Genomic DNA, 12,215 nt, shown 5'->3' on the forward strand with positions numbered 1-12,215 from the left:
GACCCTATTTGACCCGACCGGCATATTTTTCTACCGAGACCCTATTTGACCCCACGGGCTTCCTTCAGGATGGTCTCGACACTCTTGGGGCACTATTTCTCTCTTGATCTCGCTGGTATTTTCTGCATATCTATACAAGCCAATAGATAAACACCTTTGTATACACAAGTATGCGTGTGCGTGTGCCTGTGTCTCTTTGTCTGCAGATAGATAGATAATAGATAAATAGATAGGAGATGGATTTAGTTTAACAAATGCTCGAGATTATTATACGTAGATATAATATCCATGGAAAATGTGTTGGAATTTCTTCCATGAATAGCGCACGTTTAGATTCAATATACCTACGATATTGGTCTTTTCAACAAAGGGGTGCCTAAATTGGTTGAACACTAGCGTTTACCCGGATACCGCAGGTGGTGAGTATAAAATGTGCTAGACATAGATATGATACATATAGATATAATAGATATAGATGTAACATAATCAAGGTTTAGTTGCAATACAACTGATCGTTTACATATATTTCAAGAGAATCGGTTAAACAGAAAATATAGATAGATAGATAGATAGATAAAAAAAAAAAAAAAGCAGGATAAACACCAGGGTCATGGAATGTATTAAAATAATATCAACTAAAATTTCATCAAAGTGGAAGCATCTTTCAAACAGTATGTGAGCGAGCGCGTGCGCGCGGGCGTGAGTGCGTGCGTGCTTGCCTGAGAGACGATAATCATATATACGTTTTTTACAAATAATTTAATGTTTGATGAATTTAAGTATTGTTATATGTAATTTCACATTTTCTGTACAATTCTCTACCGTTTAGTTTAGTTTTGTTTCTGAAATGATATACTGCAAACAGAAAGATTAAGCAACTATCATCAACGGCTTTATATCGTGAAAGTTTTTTTTTTTTTTTCACGGAATATGTTTTTCTTCTTCTCTCTCTCTCTCTCTCTCTCTCTCTCTCTCTCTCTCTCTATATATATATATATATATATATATATATATATATATATATATATAGAGAGAGAGAGAGAGAGAGAGAGAGAGAGAGAGAGAGAGAGAGAGAGAGATAGATATATATTTAGATTTAAATTTAGATATATAGATATGTATGTATGTTTATAATACATATATTCATATATACATATTCTTATATATATAATAAATATATATATATACATACACATACACATACATACACATACACATACACATACACATACGCATACACATACATATACACATACACACACACAGATCACACCGAACTTACAGATTCGATAAAAGAGGTCCCAGAGGTCATATTAAGTCACAGAAGTGCATTGCGGGAACGTGTTAAGGTCATATCGTGTTTACTTGCCCCCTGATCCTTGTTCCTGCCTCGTCATCACGTTAGCGTCGATTTTTGCTCTTCCTTTGTTTAATATAAAGTTTATATGTATACATACATACATACGTACATATATATATATATATATATATATATATATATATATATATATATATATATATATAGATAGATAGATAGATAGATAGATAGATATATTTATATATTGCTATGATACAAAACGTATTTATGTTTGAACACTTAAATTGCCAATTCAAGTTATCACTACAGCAAAGTATAAGACAAAAGACTCGTGTATGTGTATTAACAAAGACTCGCGTATGTGTTTTAACAGTATGTGTGAGTACGATTTGCTGATGCATGTGATATCATTATTCCATTTGTAATCGCATCATTAATATTACGTGTGCATGGGACATACATCCAACACTCCGAATTGATTGTGCAGACCCTCATTCCCCCTTATCTTGTCTGTGTGTAAACCATATTCACCTCTCTCTCGCTCTCCCTCTCCCTCTCCCTCTCCCTCTCGCTCTCGCTCTCCCTCCCTCTCTCCCTCTTTCCCTCCTTTCATCCCTCCCTCCTTCCCTCACTCACTCACTCACTCCTTCCTTCCTTCCTTCCCTCCCTCCCTCCCTCCCTCCCTCCCTCCCTCCCTCCCTCCCTCCCTCCCTCCCTCCCTCCCTCCCTCCCTCCCTCCCTCTTCTCTCTCTCTCTCTCTCTCTCTCTCTCTCTCTCTCTCTCTCTCTCTCTCTCTCTCTCTCTCTCTCTCTCTCTCTTTCACACACACACGACCACACCTCTCTTTGTATCTCTGTCTTCTCTTCTCTTCTATTCTCTTCCCTTCTCCCCTCTTTCCCTCTCCTCAATTCTCTTCTCTTCTCCCCTCCTCTCCTCTCTTCTATTCTTTCCTTTTCCTTGCGTGTTTGCCTGGTCATTCGCTTATCTCTCGCTACCTCACTCCTCCACCTCCCCCTCCTCCTCCTTGCCCCTGGAAGCTCCGCCCTCATTCCTCCATACCGTCCTCCCACTTGCCAGTTGCAGTCCATCTCTCGCCGTCTCCGGATGCTTCCTCACTTCGGTTGAATCAGATTTTCCCGAAAGAAATTACTATTCGCCTCCCGTCAACTTTAGTGCTTGGATGATACGAATTCTTTCTACATCTCTCTGAAAGGTAACTACACTTATATTTCTTGTACACTTATTGTTCTGCCCCCCCCCCCCCCCCTTATTTTCATTTTCATTTTGATTGTTTTCATTAACTGGTTGATATTACTCTGTGTGATCAATGAATTTATCGTACAAGTAATTGTCTCTGCCCCTTTATCTTCAATTTTGTTAATGTGTCTACGCTATTTTATATCAATTCTCCGCTTCCACTGTCCACTTCTCTTTTTTTAATTTCATATACTTTATCTTGTTATTTTTATGGTTCATTTTCCCTCCCTCTATTTCTTTTTCTCCTCCGCCATTTTTTCCTTCTCTGTTTGTCTGTCTGTCTGTCTTTTCCTCTCTCTCTCTCTCCCTCTCTCCCTCTCCCTCTCTCTATCTCTCTCTCCGGTTCCCTTTCGCTCTTTTTTTTATATTATCATTCTTGCCCATTTTTTTCTGTTTCGTCTTTTCGTGAGGGAAATGCACAGTGGAAACAGATTTTCCCGAAAGAAATTACTATTCGCCTCCTGTCAACTTCAGTGCTTTGATCATACGAATTCTTTCTACATCTCTCTAAAATGGTGAGTACATATATGTTTCTTGTACACACATTGTTCTGCCCCCCTTATTTTAATTTTCATTGTTTTCATTAACTGGTTGATATTACGCTGTGTGATCAATGGATTTACCGTACATGTAATTGTTCATGTCCCTTTATCTTGAATTTTGTTTATGTGTCTACGCTATTTTATATCATTTCTACGCTCCAAATGTCTTGCTTCCCCTCGTCTTCTGCTCTTTTTTTCTGTTTCATTTACTTTATCTTTTTATTTTCATGTTTTTTTCCCTCTCTCTATATCTTCTCTTTCTCCTCCGCCATTTCTTCCTTCTGTCTGTCTTTCTTTTCCCCTCGCTCTCTCTCTTTCGCTCTTTTTCTCTCTCTCTCCCTCTCCCTCTATCTCCCTCTCCCTCTCCCTCTCTCTCTCTCTCTCTCTCTCTCTCTCTCTCTCTCTCTCTCTCTCTCTCTCTCTCCTCTCTCTCTCTCCTCTCTCTCTCTCTCTCTCTCTTCCACACACACGCACACACACACACGAACACCTCTCTTTGTATCTTCACTCCTTCTTTCCCTCCCTCTCTCTCTCTCTCTCTCTCTCTCTCTCTCTCTCTCTCTCTCTCTCTCTCTCTCTCTCTCTCTCTCTCTCTCTCTCTCTCTCTCTCTCTCTCTCTCTTTCACACACACACGACCACACCTCTCTTTGTATCTCTGTCTTCTCTTCTCTTCCCTTCTCCCCTCTTTCCCTCTCCTCAATTCTCTTCTCTTCTCCCCTCCTCTCCTCTCTTCTATTCTTTCCTTTTCCTTGCGTGTTTGCCTGGTCATTCGCTTATCTCTCGCTACCTCACTCCTCCACCTCCCCCTCCTCCTCCTTGCCCCTGGAAGCTCCGCCCTCATTCCTCCATACCGTCCTCCCACTTGCCAGTTGCAGTCCATCTCTCGCCGTCTCCGGATGCTTCCTCACTGCGGTTGAATCAGATTTCCTGAAAGAAATTACTATTCGCCTCCTGTCAACTTTAGTGCTTGGATGATACGAATTCTTTCTACATCTCTCTGAAAGGTAACTACACTTATATTTCTTGTACACTTATTGTTCTGCCCCCCCCCCCTTATTTTCATTTTCATTTTGATTGTTTTCATTAACTGGTTGATATTACTCTGTGTGATCAATGAATTTATCGTACAAGTAATTGTCTCTGCCCCTTTATCTTCAATTTTGTTAATGTGTCTACGCTATTTTATATCAATTCTCCGCTTCCACTGTCCACTTCTCTTTTTTTAATTTCATATACTTTATCTTGTTATTTTTATGGTTCATTTTCCCTCCCTCTATTTCTTTTTCTCCTCCGCCATTTTTTCCTTCTCTGTTTGTCTGTCTGTCTGTCTTTTCCTCTCTCTCTCTCTCCCTCTCTCCCTCTCCCTCTCTCTATCTCTCTCTCCGGTTCCCTTTCGCTCTTTTTTTTATATTATCATTCTTGCCCATTTTTTTCTGTTTCGTCTTTTCGTGAGGGAAATGCACAGTGGAAACAGATTTTCCCGAAAGAAATTACTATTCGCCTCCTGTCAACTTCAGTGCTTTGATCATACGAATTCTTTCTACATCTCTCTAAAATGGTGAGTACATATATGTTTCTTGTACACATATTGTTCTGCCCCCCTTATTTTCATTTTCATTGTTTTCATTAACTGGTTGATATTACGCTGTGTGATCAATGGATTTACCGTACATGTAACTGTTCATGCCCCTTTATCTTGAATTTTGTTTATGTGGTTTTGTGTCTGCCGTTGCTCCCTATTTGTTGTCATTGTTCTCTAATGCTCTCGCTGTGTATTTAGAGGGTGTGGCTATGGATATTTTTTTATTTCTTGTATGTTAATTCATGTGTTATATCATTTGTGAGGTTGCTGTTCCCCATTTCCCCCTCTATTTCCAAATCTTGTGTGTTTTCTTTTTCTCTTGCAGTCATACCGGGCTATAGAGGAACAGTCAGAATCTATAAGAGTGAACACAGTACTGGTGCGAAAATTAGAAAAAAAAGTGTAAATTGTGCGGTGCGATTGAAATAATAAAAAAAAAAAAAATTACAGTCAGAATCTATAAGAGTGAACACAGCACTGGTGCGAAAATTTGAAAACAGTGTAAATTGTGCGGTGCGATTGAAATAAAAAGAAAGAAAGAAAATTACAGTCAGAATCTATAAGAGTGAACACAGTACTGGTGCGAAAATTAGAAAAAAGTGTAAATTGTGCGGTGCGATTGAAATAATGAAAAGAAAGAAAATTACTGTTTGTGCGTTGTGAACTCTGAACTGATAATCCATCTTAGTAACATAAAGCAATTCCGATCTTCAAGCAATTTCAACTCGGCAATGGCAGGGCCTCTGTTCGATAGGTGAGTACACATCCATTTTACTGTATTTATTTTATTATTGAGAGAAAGTGAATTTACAGCAAGTATGGTATGTATTTCATTCGCCATGTTCCTGTGTCGTTTGTCAACCCCTTCGATATTTTCTTGTGTCTGTATGTATGTATTTTCCGCAATGTATTTCTCCCTTCCTTCTTCTTATTACTCTTTATTCTTTTCTCCTCTTCTTATTCTGCCTCCTCCTCCTCCTCCTCCTCTTTTCTTCCCTTCTCTTCTCTTCTATTTTCCTCTATGTATTTCTCCCTTTCTTATTCTCTTCTCTTCTCTTCTTTTCTATTGTATTTTTCTTTAGGCATTTCTCACTTTCTTATTATCATCTCATCATATCATATCATATTATATCAAATCGTATCGTATCATATCATATCATATCATATCATATCATATCATATCATATCATATCATATCATATCATATCATATCATATCATATCATATCATATCATATCATAACGTCTCGTCTCGTCTCGTCCCCTACCCTCCTCTCCCCTCCCCTCCCTCCCTCCTTCCTATCTCCCTTCCTTTCTTCCCTCCTTCCTCCTCCCTTCCACCCTCCCCTCCCTCCCTTCCATCCCTTCCCCCATACCGCATGCAGTAATGTCTCCGCTAGATATCTTGCCTCCCTTTCTACACCCTATTGAACTCCCCGCTCCTTATTTCACTTTATAATTAACGTTTTTTTTCCATCTCTGTATGTCCCTTCCTTGCTCTAGTAATTCGTTTCATATTGATATTATACTTATTTATTTTATTTACCTATCACAACAAGATTATTTACAAGCATTATAATTTTTTCATATTTACTGTTCTAAATAACGTGATATGGTTGCATATATAAATATTATGATATTGAAACACATGCACGCGCGCGCGTACACACACACACACACACACACACACACACACACACACACACACACACACACACACACACACACACACACACACACACACACACACACAAAATTAACTTGGCTTGCTCTCTGTGTGTTGTAATCTCCAGGGCTCTCAGAGAGCTTTTCAACAAATACTCAACTCTTTTTCGTGGCGTACAAGAGGGCGTACATATTGCTTTGTGGTTAGTTCGTATACAGAGTTTGATCATTTAAGGTATAGTTCGTTTGCTTAATTATGCTGACTGTTCATATTCGTTTACTTTTACTCGTCCTTTCTTTTCATTCTCATCCTCATCCTTATCCTCACCATCACCATCCCTCTTGTTCTCATCATTTTTCTGTTCTTTCTATTATCATGTTCCTCCATCCTTCTTCTTCTTCTTCTTCCTCCTCTTCCTCTTCCTCTTCCTCTTTCCCGCTCCTTCTTCTTCTTCTCCTTCTTTCCCTCTCTCTTTTTATGTTTTGTTTCGCTTTGATTCTCTCTCTCTCTCTCTCTCTCTCTCTCTCTCTCTCTCTCTCTCTCTCTCTCTCTCTCTCTCTCCCTCTCCCTCTCCCTCTCCCTCTCCCTCTCCCTCTCCCTCTCCCTCCTTCTTCTTCTTTCCCTCTCTCTCTTTTTAGCCTTGATTCTCTCTCTCTCAGAGAGCTTTTTAACAAATACTCAACTCTTTTTCGTGGCGTACAAGAGGGCGTACATATTGCTTTGTGTTTATTTCGTATACAGAGTTTGATCATTTAAGGTATAGTTCGTTTGCTTAATTATGCTGACTGTTCATATTCGTTTACTTTTACTCGCCCTTTCTTTTCATTCTCATCCTCATCCTTATCCTCGCCATCACCATCCCTCTTGTTCTCATCATTTTTCTGTTCTTTCTATTATCATATTCCTCCATCTCTTCCTCCTCCTCTTCTTCTTCTTTTTCTTCCTCTTCCTCTTCTTTTTCTTCTTCTTCTTCCTCCTACTCTTCTTTTTCTTCTTTCTCTTCCTCTTCATCCTCCTCCTCCTCCTCCTCCTCCTTTTTCTTATTCGTTCAATTTTTATCTTGTTCCTCTCCCTCCCTCTCGTCCGCCCTCCATCCCCCGCTCTCGCTTTATTGTCACTCATTTTCTTTCCTCCCGCTTATTCTATTTTCAACATCGACAATGTTTCATTTGACTGATGAATTGTACCTTTTTTCGTTACTGTGTTAATGATTCCTTGATTGCTTGCTCTTATTCTTTTTCCTCTTTCTTTGTCTTTTCCTCTACCCCTTCGTCTTCCTTTATTTCTTCTTCTTTTTCTTGTTCTTCCTTTGTCCCTTCTCCTTGGTGTTCGCATTTATTTTATTCATTTATTTATTTCTAATCATTTATTTTTTATTTATTTTTTTTATTATTATTTTTTTTTTTTTGCATTTAGTGTGTGATCGTGTTTCTTTCTTTCTTTCTTTCAGTCTTTTTCCTTGTTTTGTTTTGTTCTTTTGATTTGATCTCTTTTCCTTTTTTTATTGCTCGTTATTTATCATGTCTATTAAGTTGATGTTGTTTCTCTTCTTTTTTTCTTTTTCTTTTTTTTCTTGTGTTTATGGTTCTCTTCTTTTTTTCTTTTTTTTTTCTTTGATTCTCTTACTTTTTGGTTTCCTTCTTTTTCCTCCGATTTTCTTTCTTTCCCCTGTTTTTTTTTTTTTTTTTTCTTCTTCTTCTTCTTCTTCTTCCCTCTCGTGTTCTTTTCCTTCCTTCTTTTCTCTTTCGTCTCTATTTCTTGGTGGTCTTTCGTTTTTTTTTTCGTGTCTTGTCTTCTTTGTTTGTTGTTCTATCGTTTTATTTTGTTTCTTTTATAGTTTCTCTTTCTGCTATCACTTGTACGGTTTACTATTGTTTCTTCTTTTTGTGGTTTCGCGTTTTACTTTTTTTCTGTCTATGCCCCCGCCCTTTTATTTATGTATACTATGTATTTTCTTGATTTGATCTTATGCTCTCTCTCTCTCTCTCTCTCTCTCTCTCTCTCTCTCTCTCTCTCTCTCTCTCTCTCTCTCTCTCTCTCTCTCTCTCTCTCTCTCTCTCTCTCTCTCTCTCTCCTTCTTTTCCTCTCTCTCTGCCTCTTTCTCTTTATGCTTTGTTTCGCTCTGACTCTCCCTCTTCTTCTTCTACTTCCTCTTTCCCTCTTCTTCTTCTTCTTTCCTTCTCTCTTTTTATGTTTTGTTTCGCTTTGATTCTCTCTCTCTCCTTTTCCTCTCTCTCTGCCTCTCTTTTTATGCTTTGTTTCGCTCTGATTCTCTCTCTTCTTTTTCTTCTTCTTTCCCTCTCTCCTTCTTCTTCTTCTTCTTCTTTCCCTCTCTCCTTCTTCTTCTTCTTCTTCTTCTTTCCCTCTCTCCTTCTTCTTCTTCTTCTTTCCCACTCTCCTTCTTCTTCTTCTTTTTTCCCTCTCTCCTTCTTCTTCTTCTTCTTCTTTCCCTCTCTCCTTCTTCTTCTTCTTTCCCTCTCTTCTTCTTCTTCTTCTTCTTCTCTCTCCTTCTTCTTCTTCTTCTTCCCCTCTCTTCTTCTTCTTCTTCTTCTTCTTTCCCTCTCTCCTTCTTCTTCTTCTTCTTTCCCTCTCTCCTTCTTCTTCTTCTTTCCCTCTCTCCTTCTTCTTCTTCTTCTTCTTCTTTCCCTCTCTCCTTCTTCTTCTTCTTCTTTCCCTCTCTCCTTCTTCTTCTTCTTCTTTCCCTCTCTCCTTCTTCTTCTTCTTCTTTCCCTCTCTTCTTCTTCTTCTTCTTCTTCTTTCCCTCTCTCCTTCTTCTTCTTCTTCTTCTTTCCCTCTCTCCTTCTTCTTCTTCTTCTTCTTTCCCTCTCTCCTTCTTTTTCTTCTTCTTTCCCTCTCTCCTTCTTCTTCTTCTTTCCCTCTCTCCTTCTTCTTCTTCTTCTTCTTCTTTCCCTCTCTCCTTCTTCTTCTTCTTCTTTCCCTCTCTTCTTCTTCTTCTTCTTCTTCTTTCCCTCTCTCCTTCTTTTTCTTCTTCTTTCCCTCTCTCCTTCTTCTTCTTCTTTCCCTCTCTCCTTCTTCTTCTTCTTCTTCTTTCCCTCTCTCCTTCTTCTTCTTCTTCTTTCCCTCTCTCCTTCTTCTTCTTCTTCTTTCCCTCTCTCCTTCTTCTTATTCTTCTTTCCCTCTCTTCTTCTTCTTCTTCTTCTTCTTTCCCTCTCTCCTTCTTCTTCTTCTTCTTCTTTCCCTCTCTCCTTCTTCTTCTTCTTCTTTCCCTCTCTCCTTCTTCTTCTTCTTCTTTCCCTCTCTCCTTCTTCTTCTTCTTCTTTCCCTCTCTCCTTCTTCTTCTTCTTCTTCTTTCCCTCTCTCCTTCCTTCTATCTCTCTTCTTCTTCTTTTTCCCTCTCACTCTTCTTCTTCTTCTTCCCCTCTCTCTCTCTATTTCGCATTGATTATCTATCTCTGTCCTTCTTTCCCTCTCTCTATTTCGCATTGATTCTCTCTCTCTCCTTCTTCTTTCCCTCTCTCTCTCTTTATGTTTTCTCTCTCTCTCTCTCTCTCTCTTTATGTTTTTTCTCTCTCTCTCTCTCTCTATGTTTTCTTTCGCTTTGATTCTTTCTCTCTCTCTCTCTCTCTCTCTCTCTCTTTCTCTCTCTCCTTCTTCTTTCCCTCTCTCTCTATTTCGCATTGATTCTCTCTCTCTCTCTCTCATGTTTTCTTTCGCTTTGATTCTCTCTCTCTCTCTTTCTCACTCTTTATGAACACTAATTTTTGGAATTTTAAATTGATTTTGGGTGGGTGATAAGTAAATTAGTTGATTGGCATTTAGTATGGTGTGGGGGCATTGGTGAGTTGTTTTGTTGGTTGTTGAGAAGTTGAGTATGATGACAATGTTATTGAAGAATATGACATTGATATTGCAATCTATGCATTTGGGCTTGGGGTTTGAGGTTGAGGTTAAGTAGGTAGTTTATTAGTTTGGGATTGATAGAGTTGAGTAGTCAATTACATCTCTAGGGAGATTTTGTGGCTCCGAAAGGAGCCGATGTTGTTGAAAAGAGGCAACTGAGAGAAAGATTTATTTCTTCTCAGTCTTCTTGGGGAGGAGCACAGCCTGGATGTTAGGCAGGACACCACCCTGGGCAATGGTCACACCAGAGAGGAGCTTGTTGAGTTCCTCGTCGTTACGGATGGCCAGCTGCAAGTGACGGGGGATGATACGGGTCTTCTTGTTGTCACGGGCGGCGTTACCTGCCAGCTCGAGAACCTCAGCAGCCAGGTATTCCATGACGGCAGCCAGGTACACAGGGGCACCTGCTCCGACACGTTCAGCGTAGTTTCCCTTACGCAGAAGGCGGTGAATCCTACCTACAGGAAACTGAAGGCCGGCCCTGCTCGAGCGGGACTTTGACTTGCCCTTGACCTTACCACCCTTTCCACGACCTGACATGATGCTTGCTTTATAGGTATCTCAAAAACCTTGCAAGCCAAAACCAGAGCTTACCTATTTATAGGCGCCCACCGTTGAAACTTACCGATAGCGTTAGATGGCAACGGTTCCCACGCCCGTTGAGCCACTAGCTGGGGCTCACTCACCTGAGGCTGGCGCCCGTGTCGGCCCATAAAAGGAAAAATCCTTATCGGTGTTTACTCAAGGTATAACCACCGTGATGCCACCCAAAACTTCCGGAAAGGCTGCCAAGAAGGCCGGTAAGGCCCAAAAGTCTATCACCAAGGGTGATAAGAAGAAGAAGCGCAGGAGGAAGGAGAGCTACAGCATCTACATCTACAAGGTGTTGAAGCAGGTCCACCCCGACACCGGTATCTCCTCCAAGGCCATGTCCATCATGAACTCGTTCGTGAACGACATCTTTGAGCGCATTGCAGCCGAGGCTTCCCGCCTTGCACACTACAACAAGCGTTCCACCATCACCAGCCGGGAGATCCAGACCGCCGTCAGGCTGTTGCTGCCCGGAGAACTGGCCAAGCACGCTGTGAGTGAGGGCACCAAGGCTGTCACCAAGTACACCTCCTCCAAGTAAATTAGAAGGTTGCACGGTTTACCTGCCTCCTCTACCAACATCGGCTCCTTTAGGAGCCACAAATTGTGATAAAGCAGATAGAAAGACATGGGCGTTGTTATCTTGTTGTTTTTGTTTACTTTGCACCGCGGCGCGTGGTTTGGGTCAGCTGTTTGTTTATTTAGGCGAGGGGCTTATCAAAACTCTTATCTAGGGCTTGTATCGTGTTACTTGCATTGCGCATTGCATAGAAAATGAATGACATTGATCTGGCATAAATGAGCTATATACCAGGCATGTGTAATATATTCCATATCCGTTACTTTTTTCTTTCCTTTTTTTCTGAAAGTCGTTGACAAATTGCTCTTACGAATTTGGCACAATTTAGCTGTGGGTGGCTTTAGTTGCGAAAAAACAAATCCATACATAGATGTACGTAGAAACAGAGGGAGAGTAACACAAACACCTGTGAAAAGAAAGAAAAGAGAGAGAGAAACCTAAACACAAACAGCTGTGCAATATTACCTGATACACACACATCTAGATCAGTCAGTCATAGGTATGCGTTCACTTTATTTCATCACACAGTCAGAATTAAAAGTTACACACTAAAATATCACTAATAACACTACAAGACCACACATATATCACAGCCATGGTTTGAAATGATGATTTTCACAGCTTGCAAATATAGATGTTTATACTTGTACATCATAATAGTAATTCGCAATATATATATATAGATAAATATATATATATATATAGATAAATATATATATATATATATATATATATATATATATATATATATATATATATATATATATATGTGTATATATATATGGATGTATGTATATAAGGACATGTACATGCATTTA

General features: G+C 39.7%; 1 protein-coding gene across 1 annotated transcript; it reads right to left on the reverse strand.

Annotated features, from left to right (window-relative positions):
• Nucleotides 1–9,963: 9,963 nt before the first annotated feature.
• Nucleotides 9,964–10,978, reverse strand: LOC147466348 (histone H2A-like). The gene has a single exon (XM_086535616.1). It carries the CDS (start codon nt 10,764–10,766, stop codon nt 10,395–10,397), a length of 372 nt encoding a protein of 123 aa, XP_086391742.1. The 5' UTR covers nt 10,767–10,978; the 3' UTR covers nt 9,964–10,394.
• Between the last annotated feature and the right edge of the window lie 1,237 nt (nt 10,979–12,215).

This window comes from Penaeus japonicus, unplaced genomic scaffold, assembly GCF_977035675.1.
Source record: "Penaeus japonicus unplaced genomic scaffold, GWHDUDI00000001_assembly GWHDUDI00001594, whole genome shotgun sequence".
In the NCBI taxonomy this organism is placed as follows: domain Eukaryota; kingdom Metazoa; phylum Arthropoda; class Malacostraca; order Decapoda; family Penaeidae; genus Penaeus; species Penaeus japonicus.